General features: G+C 40.4%; 1 protein-coding gene across 8 annotated transcripts; it reads right to left on the bottom strand.

Moving 5' to 3' along the window:
• Positions 1–141: 141 nt before the first annotated feature.
• LOC113546114 (dentin sialophosphoprotein-like) lies at positions 142–22,443 on the bottom strand. 8 transcript variants are annotated; one of them, XM_034306883.2, is made up of 22 exons: positions 22,356–22,442; positions 22,113–22,197; positions 21,373–21,406; positions 20,396–20,497; positions 20,070–20,141; positions 18,073–18,174; positions 16,183–16,284; positions 15,857–15,928; positions 13,783–13,884; positions 13,457–13,528; positions 11,581–11,682; positions 11,255–11,326; positions 9,405–9,506; positions 9,074–9,148; positions 7,612–7,713; positions 7,281–7,355; positions 6,277–6,369; positions 5,993–6,049; positions 3,975–4,022; positions 3,416–3,834; positions 3,160–3,332; positions 142–2,219 (listed from the first exon to the last, which is right to left on the bottom strand). In XM_034306883.2, exons 3-22 carry the CDS (start codon positions 21,402–21,404, stop codon positions 1,857–1,859), a joined length of 2,337 nt encoding a protein of 778 aa, XP_034162774.2. In that variant the 5' UTR covers positions 21,405–21,406; positions 22,113–22,197; positions 22,356–22,442; the 3' UTR covers positions 142–1,856. The 8 variants fall into 8 exon arrangements, with proteins under 8 accessions (XP_034162774.2, XP_053092245.1, XP_053092247.1 ...); XM_053236270.1 differs by having other exon boundaries at positions 5,993–6,040; XM_053236272.1 differs by lacking the exon at positions 11,255–11,326 and having other exon boundaries at positions 22,356–22,443.
• Positions 22,444–22,651: the final 208 nt, after the last annotated feature.

Here is a 22,651-nt window from a genome sequence, read left to right as displayed (position 1 = left end):
CATGTTGGAGTAAAAGGAGTATCAAATACTTATGCAACAACAGTTTACAGTGACGTGACGTGAATTGTCCTTTAGTCCCTCAACACTGTTGGCTTAATTCCACTTCACACACCCTGACACACCAGACTAAATCTTTCCAACACATCCCTACTTAAATAGCATCGAACATCAAAATAACTTCAAATCATGCTACATTAAACACATCTACAAGCTTCCTATAAAAAAAAAAAAAAAAAAAAAAACTACAGAGCCCACTGTTTAATCTCCGAACAAAATCTCCAAAATTAAGAGGCATAGTGATCCATGAAGACAAATCTCATTCACACACCAGAGACATTATAATAAACATCTCCATCAGCAGCAGAGCTACAGCCATTGCAAATATGTCCTGCTTCTCCGGTTATAATCCGTGCCGACTTTAATACAGTTATTAACTCAGATTTAGAGGGAATCAAGGCACAGAACTGACAGTAAACAGAAAGAATAAAACGATTCATGTCCGTTTTGCACTTGGCAGTGATTGGCTTCTTCATCAGGGCTTAATCATAAGAGAATGGGCATCCTTCCTGGAGATAAATGGTTCTCCACAAACTCCACCAACACTGCTGTGGGAAATCCAGTGTACATGTAAGTAAAAAAAAAAATACTCCATTTCTACTCCAAAGATAAAACCATTAAATATAGTAATGACTTCAGAGAAAAATTCTAGTTAACTTCATTAAATGGAATCAAGAAAAAAACAACAAAGCAAAAACCACACAAAGAAGATTAGTATAGATAAATATTTAGAACCTTCTGTACACTCATCACACAAAGCCCTGGAGTCAGAAGATATCAGCATCTCCCAGGGGTAGAAGAACAAGAGAGAAACTGCACTTCAATAAAACTGTGCGTCAAAGTCTTATTCAGTTAAAATGTAAAAGTAGAAAATCAAAACTATTTACATTTAAAGATACTCAATTACTCTAAGTAAGAGTAAAAAAATAAACATTTTAACAGGTGAAAAAAGTCATAAGGAAAATATTACGCTTACACAGAAATTAACTAGCTAATTTACAAAACTTAACTAGCTGATTTAACAAACTTGCGGTCAACTTAACATACTTTTTTAAATGTAATGACAAATTTTAAAGAGCGATATTTCATTTTTACATGGGAGGCAAATGAAACATCTCATTCGCTCCAGCAAAGGATAATATCTCACTAAGAAACAGCTAGAACTTGTTACCGTCACCGCCAACATCATTTGACCTTGCTGTGACCTTGACCATGTTTGGATCAATTCCAAAATATAATCAGGTTATCCGCTGGTTGTGATGATATATGAATCTACTCGTTCTTGAGATATTGTGGTAAGGAGAATCTCAGATAAACCGACAGTCAACCTGAAAAAAATAATGCCTCCACCACCTAATGGTGCATGTGTAAAAAATAGAAAAAAAGAATATTAAAGCATCTGAAATTTGGAACAAGCACTCTGAAGGTCAGAATGAAGTGCAAGTATCCAATTTCAACAATGCGTGAGTAAAATACAAATCTTTGAGTACTTACAGTATGTACAGTAATGAGTACTTAAGTACAGTAACAAAGTACGATTACTCACGTATTTTCCATCCCTGGTGCCTCCTCAACAATATCAATCTACCAAAGCTCACTGAGGAATCAACAAATATCCTCAACAAACCAGCGGAACCGGAAGAGATCTCGCATGTCCTTCTACATAAAGCACCAGGACTCCGATTGGGTCTTAAATCTGTTGTACGTCTTAGTGTTTGTTTTCACAGTTTTATAACTTTGTATTTTTCTTTGCCACGAGACCTCACTTTGTGAAGCATCTAAATAAGTAACAAATTCTTTCACAAATTCTTTAACAAATCTTTCACGGTGTTAATCTGAAGGTCCATGGATCTCTCCACTGTGCGGAAGATGGGGTAGATCTTATCTCCGGGTTCCAGCTTCATGTCTTTGAAGGTGTAGATTTGATCTTTGGTCTCGCCGTTGTAAAACGTCACCCACTTCTCGTCAACATCCACACACACGCCTAACACTTTGGGCACAGAGTTGATGGGAAGTCGAACCACGTGATTTTCCAGGGCCGAGAATGAGAGCCAGAAGTGGAAGATGCACCAGTAGCCCTGAAAGGGAGCGAAGGCGAAACGACCATTCCTCTGAGCAGAACTCTTCATCACGCCGATCGTAAACTCCTTATTCACCTCCACCTGCAGCACACATGCTCAGATATTATAGTGCTCATAGCCTGCCAATCTGATAATAGACTGTAGTACTAAATTTATATTTTACTCTAAACAATTATTTTAGATCCTGGAAAAGACTGAGGAGCAATGTTGCACAAAGTCTTTTCAGGGGAAAGTAGCATGCTAAAAAAAACAAACAAAAAAAACGTTAGAAGTCACCAGATGACGTCACAAGCCCTATTCGGACAGGATGAAATGTACATGTGGTTCTGGGGTAATTTTCTATTTTACAGGAGCTCCTCTGTGATTTTATTCCTGTACTGATCAGCCGTATCAGAATAACAGCTCGTTATTACCTACTGGGTTTTGCCAAAGTCATTGGACGCCTGATAATTTTAGTCTGGATGCACGTCTGTGATTTTCTACGCCTCAGGTTTGGGAAAAAAAAGAGAGTTTGCCGTATTCAGTCTTGTAGCATGCATATCAGTGACTCTCCCCCAGATATTAAACACTTCCCGAGATGCTAAATGGAAAAAAAAAAAATGGATGATTTTGTGATTGTTTTATTGTATTTTCAAATTGTTGCTGGAACTTTGTTTCTCCCTAAACTGCAATAAGAGCCAGTGTCTTGTCTCATGTTGTGAATGGAGTGTGATCATATGACCGCGTGACGCAAACATCCAGGTTCGTAGAAGATACAACCTGCTAGAAACTCGCTCCTCCTGTGGTCATTTTAACACTGAGGAGATGTGTAAAAAATTTAGTACAGATGTCCCCCTGATAAACAAATCCAATTCTAATAGGTCTATAAGGATAATTTGCATAATTTGAACAATGGTCATCAGGAACAATAGTGATCAGTGATTGGTCATCAGGAACAATAGTGATCAGTGATTGGTCGTCAGGAACAATGGTGATGAGTGACTGGGAACTGTTGTAATTATGAGTGCAGGTGTGTACGTACCTGCCAGTAATGTCGTCCTGAGCTGAAGCCTTTTTTAGCGAGCACACATTCCCACCTGTCGAACCTCTGAGGCCCAGGATTGACTTTAGATTTTTGGCCCAATCGCACTCGTTTACCGTCTTGGGAGAGGACGAGTGTGCGGTGAGCTGTCTCTGGATCCAAAATCACATCGGCTGGGAGGAGAGAAGTTCCTTCTTCATTTATCCATATTTATTTCTCTCTGTATATAAACAGTATTTGATCATTTCTCTCTCACCTGCTGTGGGTGTTTTTCCTTTACAGACGTACGCAGGAAGCTTCGGCATGCTGTTGCCGTATTTCAAGGAGTTTATTTCCTCTCTCAGCACCCGGTTCTCCTCATTCGTGTCCCTGATAATCTGCTTCAGCTTAGCATTCTCCTTATATACATCCAGATCTTCGGACACCTCCACCAGCTGATGTTGTTGCATCAATTTGTATTTGTAGTGATCCCTAACGTGCTGCTCGCAGAAGGAACGAACGCAAGTCAAGCACGACTTCCAGGCTTTTAATTTCGTTCCTTTGCACAAGTCGCACGCCACATCGTCAGGTCCTGCCAACTGAGGACTCAGCCCTGGTTCTCTACTGACGGACAAAGAGGAGAAGCCTGTCGAGGTAGATATCCCAGAGTCTTTGCTAGTCACTAGTGAGGGTGACCTGAAATCAAAAGATTAAATCATTCATTGGATAATTGTTTAATCCGTTTTATTTATTGTTTTTTCTGCTAAAGGTGGAACTAAACATATATATGAGTACTTATAAGAAAAATATAGCATAGTGTAAGCATGATGACTTACCTTGGGTCACACTCATCTGACTCACTACAACCCGAATGATCACTCATTCTGTATAGCATAAAAATTAATTAGTGTTAATTGTTGGGCTAAAAAGTGTTGTGGTAATTCAGCACATTAATAAACATTATATAGAACATGACTTTAATCTCAGATTTTACGGCTGTCTCTCTTGGACCTACATGAGCTGAATCCTGATGATAATTAAATACTGACCTTTTTTTTCATTAGCCAAAATATCATAAGCACAATTGTTAGGTATTTTGTAGTCTTTTAAGATGATTCCTCATACAATAAACTTCTATACAATAAACTCTGTGTCTCTGTGTCAGATTATACGATGAAGATCCTCTAACGCTAGACCTGCTATTAAAGAAATTCACTACGTTCTGCTCACGTCATCAATCAGCGCGATCCAGAAATCAGCTCATGCAGAAAACGGGCTCACATAAACACACACGTTCTTCACAGTGAGCTCGAGGTAATGAGGAGATTTAACATTTAACATGTTTCAATAAAGATGGAACTAAATGAATTTAGGAGTTTTTATCATGAAGATAAAACAGAGAGCAGTTACACTGGATTTGTCCAACTTAAACATTAGCATTCAAATTCCCCACATCAGTAACACTGACAAATGGCTGTAGTATAAGAGAAATAAAACACACAATGTTTGTGCTGTTATAGGAAAATGTTAAATTTCAGGGTAGTAACAGTAACTACACTTCATCACACCACAACGTCACTCAGTATTGTACTATTTTACAGAATTTTCTTATTTGACTTTAAGTGCAAAAGTCCAGAGGAAAAAAGTAAAGACAGCAGATGGATTCACAGAGCTCTCACTCGTTTGGGACTTGGTGCTCGGAGACTTCGGCCTGTACAGCGTAAGAAACAAAAGAAGCCACTTGCTAAACACCAGCAAACATCCGTGATACACTTTATTCTGGATTGTGATTGGTCAGAAGGTTGTGATAAATTTTTTAGAACTGCAGCTCTGACAGTAGTGCAGCTGCAAATCACAGGTTTATATTAATGCGCTCGTTCTAATACGTTATTGTTTCTATAGTAACAGCTCGTTCACAGGGACGTGTACAGCGGATTCTCCACTGATAACAAACAGATTTTAAAAAACTGTGGCTATGTGAAGTTTTCTTAAAGTAAAGAGAGGTTTAGTTAACATGTATGGAAGGAGTCTCCAGTGTCAGCGCTTTGTAACAGTCAGAGGTAAAGCTGTAACTTTAAGTTTTCCAACATCTTCAGGACAGAGGAGTTTGCAGACAACACAACAGCACTACTTCTTCATTTTTTCAGAAATGTTATTGCTGAATATTGCAATATATTGTATAATTGATTATCAGGATGGATCTTGTTGTAACAGCCCAGTCTGTGCTGTATCATTGGCTAGGCTGCCTTTGGCCACCAGAAGGTGGCAGAGAACCCCTCTGAAATAATCAGGAGCAATGAGCTACACCTGTCCACCTGGCTACTTAAGCAGAGCACGCAGACTCTCTGCGCTCAGTCTTTGTTTCAGAGTTCTGACAAAAGACTTGCTTGGTGTTTTGGGTATTTTGAAACTAGAGCTATTCTCTAGCCTTTCCTCTACATTTGCCTTGTCAACTTAACCACCCTATCATGTTCTCCAGTTCCATCTCTTTAAAAAAACAATACAAAAAACCTTTGTTTTCTGGTCAGCTCCCTGTAACGAGCAGTCAGAGGTGTTTAACCTGGCATTCCTAAGTTTACTATTAATTTAAGATTCAACGCTTCATAATTAAGTTTATGCTTTTAGTTCCTCCTTAGTTTTGAGCTCGCTTTCCAACCTGGTGATCATGAGTCCAACACTTTAATCTTTACTTTGTGATTTTGCTTCTGTTTCTTCTCCCTGTTTGCTCTACAAAAAAAATGTAACTGGCAAATTGTTGTGGTATAAGAGGAATAAAACACTTGGGGACAGTAAGAGTAATTCCATCATAATATTATTTTATCACTTCACAGGATTATTAACTGTTTGGTTTTACCTGTCGTCATCATCAAGAGGAGGCGGGTACTCTGAAGTAGACAAACACCTATTGGATCTCACAGAGAGAACAAAGTGAAAGTTATCATTAAATCATTTAATTCTACATAAATAAAGCTTTTTTAAACATCATCCAGCATTTCACCATTTGACCATGTCCTGTAGCAAATTATTATACATGCCCTAGTACAACATGAATAAATGACTCATAATGTGCTGAGAAGCAAAGATGTAACTCATATTAATGTACATCAGACTGTAAATGCTCTTTTACAGATGATTTACCTTCTCATTTCTTTAAATTTACCAGCTGAATCCAAAGAGCGTGAACTGGCTCTGGCCATATTGCCTCCAGGCTGAGACCTGCACATCGTGGTGCTTTAGGAGGAAAAGTTTGTACATTAAACCAGGCACAGTTTGGGGAAAAATATAATTTTACTCTGAATGTAGTCAATCAGCCAGAACATTTTTGGTGTCAGATATTTGCTTCATTTTTGTACTGGAGCTACAAGGCTAATGTAGCTAACAAGTAAAGGAAGTCTGTTTCACCCAAAACTCTTTAGTGTAAATATGAGTCTCCCACCACATCCAGTTCTTCAGTGATGTCATGCAGACATGCTGATGTGGGAATTACTGCCATCTACTCTGTGTTGCATAAGTATTCACCCCATGCACATTTTTCACATATTGCAGTGTTACAATCTGAACTGAAAGTAACATTTTATGTCATGAATTTATATAAAATAGTCCATAATATTGATACAGAGTGCAAAAATCAATACATTTAGAAAGATTATTTACAAATAAAGAAATGGAAAAGTTGTGATTGCATAAGTATTCACCTCTGGTAATGTAAAATCCCTAAATTGCCATCAGAAGTCACATGATCGGTATAATTCAGTGCTAGGTAGTAAGAGGTGAGCTGGTTGTTGTTTTTACACTAGTGACATTTTACACCACGCTTTGCAGACTCCGCCTCGCAGAGTCTGCTTTTAGTTCCTCCTTGGTTTCATTTTCACAAGCCCTTCTGTTTTTGTTTTGTTTGGAATACGTATAACAAGCTCGCTTTTGCCTAATATATACTACCCCTTGACAGGTGCCATTGTAACGAGATAATCCATGTTATTCACTTCACCTGTCAGTGGTTTTAACGTTATGGCTGATCGGTGTATATCTTGTGGATAAAAAGTATGATGTGTTTTTCTTTAATACATAAAATTTTTTTTAACAGTAATTCCATCATTAGATTATTTTATCACGTCACAGGTTTATAAACTGTTCGGTTTTACCTGTCGTCATCATCAAGAGGTTCGGGCAGTAAATCTGAAGAAGCGACACTCCTATTGGACCTCACAGACCCGGACCTGTACACCAGTGCGGTGTAGGAGAGAACAAAGTGAAACTTATCTGGAACTCAGTTAATTTCTATTCATTTAATTCTGCATAAATAAAGCTTTCTTAAACATCATCTAACATTTCACCATTTCACCATGTCCTGTAGCAAATTATTATACATGCCCAGTACCACATGAATAAATGACTCATAATGTGCTGAGAAGCAAAGATGTAACTCATATTAATGTACATCAGACTGTAAATGCTCTTTTACAGATGATTTACCTTCTCATTTCTTCAAATCCTTTAAATTTACCAACTGAATCCAAAGAGCGTGAACTGGCTCTGGCCATATTGCTTCCAGGCTGAGACCTGCACATCGTGGTGCTTTAGGAGGAAAAGTTTGTACATTAAACCAGGCACAGTTTGGGGAAAAATATAATTTTACTCTGAATGTAGTGAAGCAGCCAGAACATTTTTGGTGTCAGATATTTGCTTCATTTTTGTACTGGAGCTACAAGGCTAATGTAGCTAACAAGTAAAGGAAGTCTGTTTCACCCAAAACTCTTTAGTGTAAATATGAGTCTCCCACCACATACAGTTCTTCAGTGATATCGTGCAGACACGCTGATGTGGGAATTACTGCCATCTACTCTGTGTTGCATAAGTATTCACCCCTTGCACATTTTCCACATTTTGCGGTGTTACAATTTGAACTGAAAATAACTTGTTTGGGAGTTTATGTCATTAATTTATTATAAAATACTACTATTGACCTACAAAGCACAGAATGGTCTCAAGCCGAAGTACCTGAGCGAACTTTTGGTCTTTTATGATCCGCCACGCCTACTTTGATCAAAAGGTGCAGGCTATTTGTTGGTACCTCGAATAGCGAAGGCTACAGCAGGGGGTAGAGCTTTCTCTTACAAAGCCCCACAGTTATGAAATAGCCTTAGTGTTAGTGTTCGGGACTCAGACACAGTCTCAGTGTTTAAGTCTAGGCTGAAAACATATTTGTTTAGTCAAGCCTTTTGTGAATAGTTTTTTCTTAGGTAAAGGAGCAGATCTGTAGGGTTCACAGGCATAGAGTGTTATGGTGAACTGGGATGTTTGGATGCTGTCACGCCCCCAACTCTCACGCATTCATTCAGGTTTGTTGATGGTGGAGTGGCTGGCCTTAGGTCTTCTGTGGTATCGGACCAGACAGGCTAGTCTACGCTTGCCACATGCATTAATGAGCCTTAGGTGCCCATGACCCTGTCGCTGGTTCACCAGTTGTCCTTCCTTAGACCACCTTTGGTAGGTACTAACCACTGCATACCAGGAACACCCCACAAGACATGCTGTTTTGGAGATGCTCTGACCCAGTTGCCTATCCAGCACAATTTGGCCCTTGTCAACGTCACTCAGATCCTTACGCTTGCCCATTTTTCCTGTTTCTACCACATCCACTTTGAGAACCGACTGTTCACTTGCTGCCTGATATATACCCCACCCCTTGATGGGTGCCATTGTAATGAGATAATCAGTGTTATTCAATTTGCCTGTCAGTGGTTTTAACGTTATGGCTGATCGGTGTACATCTTATGGATAAAAAGTATGATGTGTTTTTCTTTTATAAGTATTAAAAATTGTAATTGGCAAATTTCTGTGGTATAAGAGGAAAGAAACACTTGGGGACAGTAACAGTAATTCCATCATTAGAATATTTTATCACTCCACAGGATTATAAATTGTTCAGTTTTACCTGATGTCTTCATCCTGAGGTTCAGGCATTAAATCTGAAGAACCGACACTCGTATTGGACCTCACAGACCCGGACCTGTACAGCGGTGTGGTGTAGGAGAGAACAAAGGGAAAGTTATCTGGAACTCAGCTAATTTCTATTAATTTCATTATACATAAATAAAGCTTTCTTAAACATTAACTAACATTTCACCATTTGACCATGTCCTGTAGCAAATTATTATACATGCCCAGTACCACATGAATAAATGACTCATAACATGCTGAGAAGCAAAGATGTAACTCAGAATAATATACATCAGACTGTAAATGCTCTTTTACAGATGATTCACCTTCTCTTTTGTTCTGATCCTTTAAAATTAACAGATGTATCCAAAGAGCGTGAACTGGCTCTGGCCTCTTTGCTTCCAGGCTGAGACCTGCACATTGTGGTGCTTTAGGAGGAAAAAGTGTGTACGTTAAACCAGGAACAGTTTGGGGAAAAAATATAATTTTAGTCCAAATGTAGTCAAGCAGCCAGAACATTTTTGGTGTTAGATATTTGCTTCAGTTTTACAGTGGCGCTACGAGGTTAGCAAGTAATGGAAGTCTGTTTCACCCAAAACTCTTTAGTGTAAATATGAGTCTCCCACCACATCCAGTTCTTCAAAGCACAGAATGGTCTCAAGCTGCAGTACCTGAGCGAACTTTTGGTCTTTTATGGTCCGTCATGCCTACTTTGATCAAAAGGTGCAGGCTATTTGTTGGTACCTTGAATAGCGAAGGCTACAGCAGGGGGTAGAGCTTTCTCTTACAAAGCCCCACAACTGTGGAACAGCCTACCAGTTAATGTTCGGGACTCAGACACAGTCTCAGTGTTTCAGTCTAGACTGAACACATATTTGTTTAGTCAAGCCTTTAGTGAATAGTTTCTTAGGCACAGGAGCAGATCTTGTGGGTTCACAGGCATAGAGTGTTGTGGTGAACTGGGATGTTTGGATGATGTCACCCGCCCACTCTCACACATTCACTCAGGTTAGTTGACAGTGGAGTGGCTGGAGCTTTATGTCCCAGGGTGCCCTCATGTCTGTGTTACCTTCTGGCTCTCCCTTTTAGTTATGCTGTCTTAGCTAGTCTTGCTGGAGTCCCTGCTTTTACTCTGCACGCGAAGTACATTGTCCTTAACCATTACGGGACAAACGCTTACCGAGCAATCTCTCCCTTTCTCTGTCTTTCTCTCTCTCTCTCTCTCCCCCCGTCTCTCTCTCTGTCTCTCTCTCCGTCTTTCTCTGTCTTTCTCTCTCGCGCTCTCTGTCTCTCTCTCTCCGTCTGTCTCCGTCTCTCCCTCTCCGTCTCTCTCTCTCTCTCTGTCTCTCTCTCCCTCTGTTGAGCTACACATGCTACTCCTGAGATACCAGTGATCCTGACCCCTTCTGCTCTCCGGACCTGCCTGATCCATCCTGATGCCCTACTTCTGATTGGAGTTCTCACCAGTTGGAGATCGCTCGCTGCTGCTACATGGACGGATGGACGGCCAGAAGATCAGTTGGATTGCTGGGGATGGTGCCGCTTGAGGCCGTGGAAATTCCTTGGGGATCTCATATGGGCAGTTGTACTGTGATGGCTTAGGACTATAATTGCTGTGGTGGCTTTGTGGCTGCGGATGCTGTCAGCAGTTTTGCACTCAGCTCTCGATCAGTGGACAGTGGATAGGTTCAACAAAACAGACTTGTCTTTGTCCATACAGTACACAGATATAGAAGGGATTTTTTTATACTTGCACTATCCGTTATCACTCAGATGAGGATAGGTACTGTTTTGAGTCTGGTTCCTCTCAAGGGATCTTACTCATATTGTCTCAGGGAGTATTTCCTCACCACCGTCACCTCTGGCTTGCTCATTAGGCATTTTTTCTGCTTTCAACACATCAACTTTGAGAACGGACTGTTCACTTGCTGCCTAATATATCCCACCCCTTTACAGGTGCCATTGTAACGTTATTAACTTCACCTCTCAGTGGTATTAACGTTATGGCTGATCGGTGTATAGCAAATAAAGTATGATGTGTTTTTCTTTAATAAATTTTAAAAAATGTAATTATTTGCTGTTGTATAAGAGGAATAAAACACTTGGGGACAGTAAGAGTAATTCCATCATTAGATTATTTTATCACTTCACAGGATTATAAACTGTTCAGTTTTACCTGTTGTCATCAGCAAAAGTAGGCGGGTAATCTGAAGTAGAGTCAGTCCTATTGGAACTCACAGACCCGGACCTGTACAGCGGTGTGGTGTAGGAGAGAACAAAGGGAATGTTATCTGGAACTCAGCTAATTTCTATTCATTTCATTCTACATAAATAAAACTTTCTTAAACATCATCCAATATTTCACCATTTCACCATGTCCTGTAGCAAATTATTATACATGCCCAGTACCACATGAATAAATAACTCATAATGTGCTGAGAAGCAAAAATAACTCAGAATAATGTACATCAGACTGTAAATGCTCTTTTACAGATAATTTACCTTCCCTTTTCTTCAGATCGTTTAAAATTAACAGATGTATCCAAAGAACGTGAACTGGCTCTGGCCTCTTTGCTTCCAGGCTGAGACCTGCACATTGTGGTGCTTTAGGAGGAAAAAGTGTGTACGTTAAACCAGGCACAGTTTGGGCAAAAAATACAATTTTAGTCCAAATGTAGTCAATCAACCAGAACATTTTTAGTGTCAGACATTTGCTTCAGTTTTACAGTGGAGCTACGAGGCTAACAAGTAATGGAAGTCTGTTTCACCCAAAACTCTTTAGTGTAAATATGAGTCTCCCACCACATCCAGTTCTTCAGTGATGCTGTGGAGACACGCTGATGTGGAAATTACTGCCATCTACTCTGTGCTGCATAAGTATTCACCCCATGCACATTTTCCCCATTTTACAGTGTTACTATCTGAACTGAAAGTAACTTGTTTGGGAGTTTACGTCATTAATTTATTATAAAACACTACTATTGACCTATAAAGCACAGAATGGTCTCAAGCTGCAGTACCTGAGCGAACTTTTGTCTTTTATGATCCGTCATGCCTACTTTGAGCAAAAGGTGCAGGCTATTTTTTGGTACCTTCAAATAGTGAAGGCTACAGCAGGGGGTAGAGCTTTCTCTTACAAAGTCCCACAGTTATGAAATAGCCTTAGTGTTAGTGTTCGGGGCTCAGACACAGTCTCAGTGTTTAAGTCTCGGCTGAAAACATATTTGTTTAGTCAAGCCTTTTGTGAATAGTTTTTTCTTAGGTAAAGGAGCAGATCTGTAGGGTTTCACAGGCATAGAGTGTTGTGGTGAACTGGGATGTTTGGATGCTGTCGCCCCCCCCCACTCGCACACACTCACTCAGGTGTGTTGATGGTGGAGTGGCTGCTGCTTTATGTCCCAGGGTGCCCTCATGTCTGTGTTACCTTCTGGCTCTCCCTTTTAGTTATGCTGTCTTAGCTAGTCTTGCCGGAGTCCCTGCTTTTACTCTGCACGCAAAGTACATTGTCCTTAACCATTACGGGACAATTAGCATACCTGATAATCTCTCTCTCTCTCTGTCTCTGTCGAGCTACACATGCTACTCCTGAGATACCAGTGATCCTGACCCCTTTCGCTCTCCGGATCTGCCTGATCCATCCTGATGCCCTACTTCTGATTGGAGTTCTCATCAGTTGGAGATCGCTCGCTGCTGCTACATGGACGGCCGGAAGATCAGTGAGATTGCTGGGGATGGTGCCACTTGGGGGCCAGGGAAATGGCTTGGGGATCTCATATGGAGAGTTGTACTGTGATGGCTTGGGACTGTGATTGCTGTGGTGGCTTTGTGGCTGCGGATGCCTTGAGCAGTTTTGCACACAGCTCTCCATCAGTGGACAGTGGATAGGTTAAAAAAACAGACTTGTCTTTGTCCATGTACTACACAGTTATAGAAGGGATTTATTTATACTTGCACTATCCGTTATCACTCAGATGAGGATAGGTACTGTTTTGAGTCTGGTTGCTCTCAAGGTTTCTTCGTCATATTGTCTCAGGGAGCTTTTCCTCACCACCGTCACCTCTGGCTTGCTCATTGGGCATTTTTCCTGCTTTCAACACATCAACTTTGAGAACTGACTGTTCACTTGCCGCCTAATATATCCCACCCCTTTACAGGTGCCATTGTAACGTTATTAACTTCACCTGTCAATGGTTTTAACATTATGGCTGATCGTTGTACATCTTGTGGATAAAAAGTATGATGTGTTTTTCTTCAATAAATAAAAAAATTTAATTGTTTGCTGTTGTATAAGAGGAATGAAACACTTGGTGACAGTAAGAGTAATTCCATCATTAGATTATTTTATCACTTCACAGGATTATAAACTGTTCAGTTTTACCTGTCGTCATCAGCAAAAGTAGGCGGGTAATCTGAAGTAGAGTCAGTCCTATTGGAACTCACAGACCCGGACCTGTACAGCGGTGTGGTGTATAAGAGAACAAAGGGAATGTTATCTGGAACTCAGCTAATTTCTATTAATTTCATTCTACATAAATAAAACTTTCTTAAACATCATCCAATATTTCACCATTTCACCATGTCCTGTAGCAAATTATTATACATGCCCAGTACCACATGAATAAATGACTCATAATGTGCTGAGAAGCAAAAATAACTCAGAATAATGTACATCAGACTGTAAATGCTCTTTTATAGATAATTTACCTTCCCTTTTCTTCAGATCGTTTAAAATTTTCAGCTGTATCCAAAGAGCGTGAACTGGCTCTGGCCTCATTGCTTCCAGGCTGAGACCTGCACATTGTGGTGCTTTAGGGGGAAAAGTGTGTACGTTAAACCAGGAACAGTTTGGGGAAAAAATATAATTTTATTCCAAATGTTGTCAATCAGCCAGAACATGTTTAGAGTCAGATATTTGTTTTAGTTTTGCACTGGAGCTACGAGGTTAATGTAGCTAACAAGTAATGGAAGTCTGTTTCACCCAAAACTCTTTAGTGTAAATATGAGTCTCCCACCACATCCAGTTCTTCAGTGATGCTATGGAGACACGCTGATGTGGGAATTACTGCTATCTACTCTGTGTTGCATAAGTATTCACCCCGTGCACATTTTCCCCATTTTGCAGTGTTACAATTTGAACTGAAAGTAACTTGTTTGGGAGTTTATATCATTAATTTATTATAAAATACTACTATTGACCTACAAAGCACAGAATGGTCTCAAGCTGCAGTACCTGAGCGAACTTTTGGTCTTTTATGATCCATCATGCCTACTTTGAGCAAAAGGTGCAGGCTATTTGTTGGTACCTTGAATAGCGAGGGCTACAGCAGGGGGTAGAGCTTTCTCTTACAAAGCCCCACAACTGTGGAACAGCCTACCAGTTAATGTTCGGGACTCAGACACAGTCTCAGTGTTTCAGTCTAGACTGAACACATATTTGTTTAGTCAAGCCTTTAGTGAATAGTTTCTTAGGTACAGGAGCAGATCTGGTGGGTTCACAGGCATAGAGTGTTGTAGTGAACTGGGATGTTTGGATGATGTCACCCCCCCCCCACTCTCACATGTTCACTCAGGTTAGTTGACAGTGGAGTGGCTGGAGCTTTATGTCCCAGGGTGCCCTCATGTCTGTGTTACCTTCTGGCTCTCCCTTTCAGTTATGCTGTCTTAGCTAGTCTTGCTGGAGTCCCTGCTTGCACTCTGCACGCGAAGTACATTGTCCTTAACCATTACGGGACAAACGCTTACCGAGCAATCTCTCCCTTTCTCTGTCTGTCTTTCTCTCTCTCTCTCTCTCTCTCTCTCCCCCCGTCTCTCCCCCGTCTCTCTCTCTGTCTCTCTCTCCGTCTTTCTCTGTCTTTCTCTCTCTCGCTCTCTGTCTCTCTCTCTCTCTCCCCGTCTCTCTCTCTCCGTCTGTCTCTGTCTCTCCCTCTCTGTCTCTCTCTCTCTCTGTCTCTCTCTCCCTCTGTTGAGCTACACATGCTACTCCTGAGATACCAGTGATCCTGACCCCTTCTGCTCTCCGGACCTGCCTGATCCATCCTGATGCCCTACTTCTGATTGGAGTTCTCATCAGTTGGAGATCGCTCGCTGCTGCTACATGGACGGATGGACGGCCGGAAGATCAGTTGGATTGCTGGGGATGGTGCCGCTTGAGGCCGTGGCAATTCCTTGGGGATCTCATATGGGCAGTTGTACTGTGATGGCTTAGGACTATAATTGCTGTGGTGGCTTTGTGGCTGTGGATGCTGTCAGCAGTTTTGCACTCAGCTCTCCATCAGTGGACAGTGGATAGGTTCAACAAAACAGACTTGTCTTTGTCCATATAGTACACAGTTATAGAAGGGATTTTTTATACTTGCACTATCCGTTATCACTCAGATGAGGATAGGTACTGTTTTGAGGCTGGTTCCTCTCAAGGGATCTTACTCATATTGTCTCAGGGAGCTTTTCCTCACGACCGTCACCTCTGGCTTGCTCATTAGGCATTTTTCCTGCTTTCAACACATCAACTTTGAGAACGGACTGTTCACTTGCTGCCTAATATATCCCACCCCTTTACAGGTGCCATTGTAACGTTATTAACTTCACCTCTCAGTGGTATTAACGTTATGGCTGATCGGTGTATAGCAAATAAAGTATGATGTGTTTTTCTTTAATAAATTTTAAAAAATGTAATTATTTGCTGTTGTATAAGAGGAATAAAACACTTGGGGACAGTAAGAGCAATTCCATCATTAGAATATTTTATCACTTCACAGGATTATAAACTGTTCGGTTTTACCTGTTGTCATCAGCAAAAGTAGGCGGGTAATCTGAAGTAGAGTCAGTCCTATTGCAACTCACAGACCCGGACCTGTACAGTGGTGTGGTGTAGGAGAGAACAAAGGGAATGTTATCTGGAACTCAGCTAATTTCTATTAATTTCATTCTACATAAATAAAACTTTCTTAAACATCATCCAATATTTCACCATTTCACCATGTCCTGTAGCAAATTATTATACATGCCCAGTACCACATGAATAAATAACTCATAATGTGCTGAGAAGCAAAAATAACTCAGAATAATGTACATCAGACTGTAAATGCTCTTTTACAGATAATTTACCTTCCCTTTTCTTCAGATCGTTTAAAATTAACAGATGTATCCAAAGAGCGTGAACTGGCTCTGGCCTCATTGCTTCCAGGCTGAGACCTGCACATTGTGGTGCTTTAGGGGGAAAAAGTGTGTATGTTAAACCAGGCACAGTTTGGGCAAAAAATACAATTTTAGTCCAAATGTAGTCAATCAACCAGAACATTTTTAGTGTCAGACATTTGCTTCAGTTTTACAGTGGAGCTACGAGGCTAACAAGTAATGGAAGTCTGTTTCACCCAAAACTCTTTAGTGTAAATATGAGTCTCCCACCACATCCAGTTCTTCAGTGATGCTATGGAGACACGCTGATGTGGAAATTACTGCCATCTACTCTGTGCTGCATAAGTATTCACCCCATGCACATTTTGCCCATTTTGCAGTGTTACTATCTGAACTGAAAGTAACTTGTTTGGGAGTTTATGTCATTAATTTATTATAAAACACTACTATTGACCTATAAAGCACAGAATGGTCTCACTCCGCAGGACCTGAGCGAACTTTTGTCTTTTATGATCCGTCATGCCTACTTTGAGCAAAAGGTGCAGGCTATTTTTTGGTACCTTCAAATAGTGAAGGCTACAGCAGGGGGTAGAGCTTTCTCTTACAAAGTCCCACAGTTATGAAATAGCCTTAGTGTTAGTGTTCGGGGCTCAGACACAGTCTCAGTGTTTAAGTCTCGGCTGAAAACATATTTGTTTAGTCAAGCCTTTTGTGAATAGTTTTTTCTTAGGTACAGGAGCAGATCTGTAGGGTTTCACAGGCATAGAGTGTTGTGGTGAACTGGGATGTTTGGATGCTGTCGCCCCCCCCACTCGCACACACTCACTCAGGTGTGTTGATGGTGGAGTGGCTGGAGCTTTATGTCCCAGGGTGCCCTCATGTCTGTGTTACCTTCTGGCTCTCCCTTTTAGTTACGCTGTCTTAGCTAGTCTTGCCGGAGTCCCTGCTTTTACTCTGCACGCAAAGTACATTGTCCTTAACCATTACGGGACAATTAGCATACCTGATAATCTCTCTCTCTCTCTCTGTGTCGAGCTACACATGCTACTCCTGAGATACCAGTGATCCTGACCCCTTTCGCTCTCCGGACCTGCCTGATCCATCCTGATGCCCTACTTCTGATTGGAGTTCTCATCAGTTGGAGATCGCTCGCTGCTGCTACATGGACGGCCGGAAGATCAGTGAGATTGCTGGGGATGGTGCCACTTGGGGGCCAGGGAAATTCCTTGGGGATCTCATATGGAGAGTTGTACTGTGATGGCTTGGGACTGTGATTGCTGTGGTGGCTTTGTGGCTGCGGATGCCTTGAGCAGTTTTGCACTCAGCTCTCCATCAGTGGACAGTGGATAGGTTAAAAAAACAGACATGTCTTTGTCCATGTACTACACAGTTATAGAAGGGATTTATTTATACTTGCACTATCCGTTATCACTCAGATGAGGATAGGTACTGTTTTGAGTCTGGTTGCTCTCAAGGTTTCTTCGTCATATTGTCTCAGGGAGCTTTTCCTCACCACCGTCACCTCTGGCTTTTTCATTGGGCATTTTTCCTGCTTTCAACACATCAACTTTGAGAACTGACTGTTCACTTGCCGCCTAATATATCCCACCCCTTTACAGGTGCCATTGTAACGTTATTCACTTCACCTGTCAATGGTTTTAATGTTATGGCTGATCGGTGTATAGCAAATAAAGTATGATGTGTTTTTCATCCAATATTTCACCATTTCACCATGTCCTGTAGCAAATTATTATACATGCCCAGTACCACATGAATAAATAACTCATAATGTGCTGAGAAGCAAAAATAACTCAGAATAATGTACATCAGACTGTAAATGCTCTTTTACAGATAATTTACCTTCCCTTTTCTTCAGATCGTTTAAAATTAACAGATGTATCCAAAGAGCGTGAACTGGCTCTGGCCTCTTTGCTTCCAGGCTGAGACCTGCACATTGTGGTGCTTTAGGAGGAAAAAGTGTGTACGTTAAACCAGGCACAGTTTGGGCAAAAAATACAATTTTAGTCCAAATGTAGTCAATCAACCAGAACATTTTTAGTGTCAGACATTTGCTTCAGTTTTACAGTGGAGCTACGAGGCTAATGTAGCTAACAAGTAATGGAAGTCTGTTTCACCCAAAACTCTTGTGTGTACATAATGTAGCTAACAAGTAATGGAAGTCTGTTTCACCCAAAACTCTTGTGTGTACATAATGTAGCTAACAAGTAATGGAAGTCTGTTTCACCCAAAACTCTTTAGTGTAAATATGAGTCTCCCACCACATCCAGTTCTTCAGTGATGCTGTGGAGACACGCTGATGTGGGAATTACTGCCATCTACTCTGTGTTGCATAAGTATTCACCCCATGCACATTTTCCCCATTTTGCAGTGTTACTATCTGAACTGAAAGTAACTTGTTTGGGAGTTTATGTCATTAATTTATTATAAAACACTACTATTGACCTATAAAGCACAGAATGGTCTCACTCCGCAGGACCTGAGCGAACTTTTGTCTTTTATGATCCGTCATGCCTACTTTGATCAAAAGGTGCAGGCTATTTGTTGGTACCTCGAATAGTGAAGGCTACAGCAGGGGGTAGAGCTTTCTCTTACAAAGCCCCACAGTTATGAAATAGCCTTAGTGTTAGTGTTCGGGACTCAGACACAGTCTCAGTGTTTAAGTCTAGACTGAAAACATATTTGTTTAGTCAAGCCTTTTGTGAATAGTTTTTTCTTAGGTACAGGGGCAGATCTTGTGGGTTTCACAGGCATAGAGTGTTGTGGTGAACTGGGATGTTTGGATGCTGTCGCCCCCCCACTCTCACACATTCACTCAGGTTAGTTGATGGTGGAGTGGCTGCTGCTTTATGTCCCAGGACTCGCTCATGTCTGTGTTACCTTCTGGCTCTCCCTTTTAGTTATGCTGTCTTAGCTAGTCTTGCTGGAGTCCCTGCTTGCACTTTGCACGCGAAGTACATTGTCCTTAACCATTACGGGACAAACGCTTACCGAGCAATCTCTCCCTCTCTCTCTCTCTCCCTCTCTCCCTCTCTCTGTGTTGAGCTACACATGCTACTCCTGAGATACCAGTGATCCTGACCCCTTTCGCTCTCCAGACTTGCCTGACCCATCCTGATGCCCTACTTCTGATTGGAGTTCTCATCTGTTGAGCTCGCTCGCTGCTCGCCCCACATGGACGGCCGGAAGATCAGTGGGATTGTTGGGGATGGTGCCACTTGGGGGCCATGGAAATGGCTTGGGGATCACATATGGAGAGTTGTACTGTGATGGCTGCGGTGGCTTTGTTGCTGCGGATGCCGTGAGAGGTTTTCACTCAGGGCTCGATCAGTGGACAGTGGATAGGTTCAACAAAACAGACATGTCTTTGTCCATGTAGTACACAGTTATAGAAGGGATTTATTTATACTTGCACTATCCGTTATCACTCAGATGAGGATAGGTACTGTTTTGAGTCTGGTTCCTCTCAAGGTTTCTTCGTCATATTGTCTAAGGGAGCTTTTCCTCACGACCGTCACCTCTGGCTTGCTCATTAGGGATTTTTCCTTCTTTCAACACATCAGCTTTGAGAACTGACTGTTCACTTGCTCCCTAATATATCCCACCCCTTTACAGGTGCCATTGTAACGTTATTAACTTCACCTGTCAATGGTTTTAACGTTATGGCTGATCTTTGTACATCTTGTGGCTAAAAAGTATGATGTGTTTTTCTTTAATAAATAAAAAAATTTAATTGTTTGCTGTTGTATAAGAGGAATAAAACACTTGGTGACAGCAAGAGTAATTCCATCATTAGATTATTTTATCACTTCACAGGATTATAAACTGTTTGGATTTACCTGTCGTCATCAGCAAAAGTAGGCGGGTAATCTGAAGTAGAGTCAGTCCTATTGGAACTCACAGACCCGGACCTGTACAGCGGTGTGGTGTAGGAGAGAACAAAGGGAATGTTATCTGGAACTCAGCTAATTTCCATTCATTTCATTCTACATAAATAAAACTTTCTTAAACATCATCCAACATTTCACCATTTCACCATGTCCTGTAGCCAATTATTATACATGCCCAGTACCACATGAATAAATAACTCATAATGTGCTGAGAAGCAAAAATAACTCAGAATAATGTACATCAGACTGTAAATGCTCTTTTACAGATAATTTACCTTCCCTTTTCTTCAGATCGTTTAAAATCTTCAGCTGTATCCAAAGAACGTGAACTGGCTCTGGCCTCATTGCTTCCAGGCTGAGACCTGCACATTGTGGTGCTTTAGGGGGAAAAGTGTGTACGTTAAACCAGGCACAGTTTGGGAAAAAATATAATTTTATTCCAAATGTTGTCAATCAGCCAGAACATGTTTAGAGTCAGATATTTGTTTTAGTTTTGCACTGGAGCTACGAGGCTAATGTAGCTAACAAGTAATGGAAGTCTGTTTCACCCAAAACTCTTTAGTGTAAATATGAGTCTCCCACCACATCCAGTTCTTCAGTGATGCTGTGGAGACACGCTGATGTGGGAATTACTGCCATCTACTCTGTGTTGCATAATTATTCACCCCTGGTAATGTGAAACCCTGGCATGTAAACTGGTATCGGAAGTCACATGATTAGATGAATGGACTCAGCCTGTGTGTAATGAAAGTGTCACATGATCTCAATATAAATACACCTGTTCCTGGAAGAAACACACAGCATCACGAAGATCACGGAACGAATCAATACAAGTATCATTCAGGGTTTGGTTATACAAAATATCCACAAATTTGAATATCCTACCGAGCAACATTAAATCCCTTAATAACAAATGTAAATAATACGACATAACTGTGACTCTGCCTGCAGGAAAGCATCCACCAAAAGTCAGTAACCAGGTAAAGACGACCAGAGTAACTGTGAACATGATGCTACCACCACCATGCTACACAGGGAGACAAAATGCTTTATGAAGATGTGTTTATGTGTTTATGGAAAGCATATTCTAGATGACTTCCATTGCTAGCTACATTAGCCGTGCAAAATTCACACACACAACACGTCTCAGCTCATCATTCAATATAAAGAGGAAAGTGTATAATTCTGATACTTTATATGTGCCGTATCTTTGAATACTATAAGTGTAGCTCTGCAGGTGAAAGTGTCTCACCTCACATCAGCATCTTCATCAGGCAACTCCATTTCTAGAAAATAAAAGCGTACATTTAATTAAATTAAATTTTTTTTTTAATTTAAAAATGTACATCCCTTTGTACTTTAGATCCACATACACACACTTATTTATATATATTTCTTACTGTTATGAATTTGTTGGGCTTATTTATATCAGTAATCTCCAAATAAAAATAATCATCTTCAGTTAAAACAAATTCAGCATTTTAAATAGAGACACTTTTATTAAAATTGTCATTATATAAATTTGATATTATTTATAGGCTGACTGATTAAATCTGATTAAATTTTTAAAAAATAGATCAGATAAATAATGTCAACTTTAATATAAGTAAACTTTTTTATATAATTTTAATAAAATTGTGTTAAGTGAGTAGAAAAGTATTACTGTATATTATGGTACACATTATTTAAATGTGCATAATATTTAAAGAGTTTGATTTTGTTTGTGAAGTAAATCTGTGCTCAGTAGATCTGTGGATTTTTTTTGGATTAAAGGTGTGAAAAAAGTTTGAGACTCTCTCTCTCTCTCTCTCTCTCTCTCTTATATACTCAATAAAATTATGCTACAGTTTTTAAGGTGAGTTTTATTTCTTTGCTCTAAAATAGAGAAAAATTCAAAATCCAGATTCCTAAAAGTGAAAAGAATCAGACTTTAATCAGACTTAACATTTGTTTTTAAATCTTATAGTATTATTTTCTGATCTTTCTTCGTACCTGTGACTCTCGCTCGTCGTTTATACGCACTCTCTTTAAAATAAGGTGAAAGGTGCTGGGGGAGTTAACCCTCCATCTCTAAGGCCTGTATATGTGAAGTAGAGATAACGAGGTAATGAGTATTTTGTAAAGTGTGTGACTCGATGATTAGCAGGTTCAGGAGGTGACACCTCAGATCGAACTCTCAGATCAGAAATTAGACCTCTCTAACGTCATTAATAAAATATAATACATCAATCTTACCGTGTTTCAGTAGCTCTCAGGTGGAGGTGTTTTTAGTCCTGTGGCTTTTGCTTTTGTTTGCGTGACAAGCGAGGAGCAGGAGGAGGAGTAGGTTTAATACTTTTCCTGTTTTGGTGGAATGCGGCTCTGCAGGATTTACTGTCTCGCTCCAGAGATTCCAAGCTTGACATACAGTGTCATATATTCACGATAAACTAAACATCTGCTCTGAAAGTTCTCAACCTGTTAGAATGTTAGGAATGTTATTCTAAAGATATTGTAGTGTGTACAGTGTATGTTTATGTTACAGTAAAACA

This window comes from Pangasianodon hypophthalmus, chromosome 8 (assembly GCF_027358585.1).
Source record: "Pangasianodon hypophthalmus isolate fPanHyp1 chromosome 8, fPanHyp1.pri, whole genome shotgun sequence".
NCBI classification, from domain to species: domain Eukaryota; kingdom Metazoa; phylum Chordata; class Actinopteri; order Siluriformes; family Pangasiidae; genus Pangasianodon; species Pangasianodon hypophthalmus.
Note: the sequence above shows the minus strand (reverse complement) of the source record. Positions and strands in the feature narration are given on the sequence as shown.

What these genes read in the sequence shown, in the direction of transcription:
- LOC113546114 (XM_034306883.2), bottom strand. Translation starts at nt 21,404, where the DNA reads ATGGAGTTGCCTGATGAAGATGCTGATGTGAG. An exon ending in ACTTTTGCTGATGACAACAG is followed by an intron (nt 9,507 to 11,254) that starts GTAAAACTGAAC and finishes TTCCTCCTAAAG; the next exon opens with CACCACAATGTGCAGGTCTC. An exon ending in CCTCAGGATGAAGACATCAG is followed by an intron (nt 7,714 to 9,073) that starts GTAAAACTGAAC and finishes TTCCTCCTAAAG; the next exon opens with CACCACGATGTGCAGGTCTC.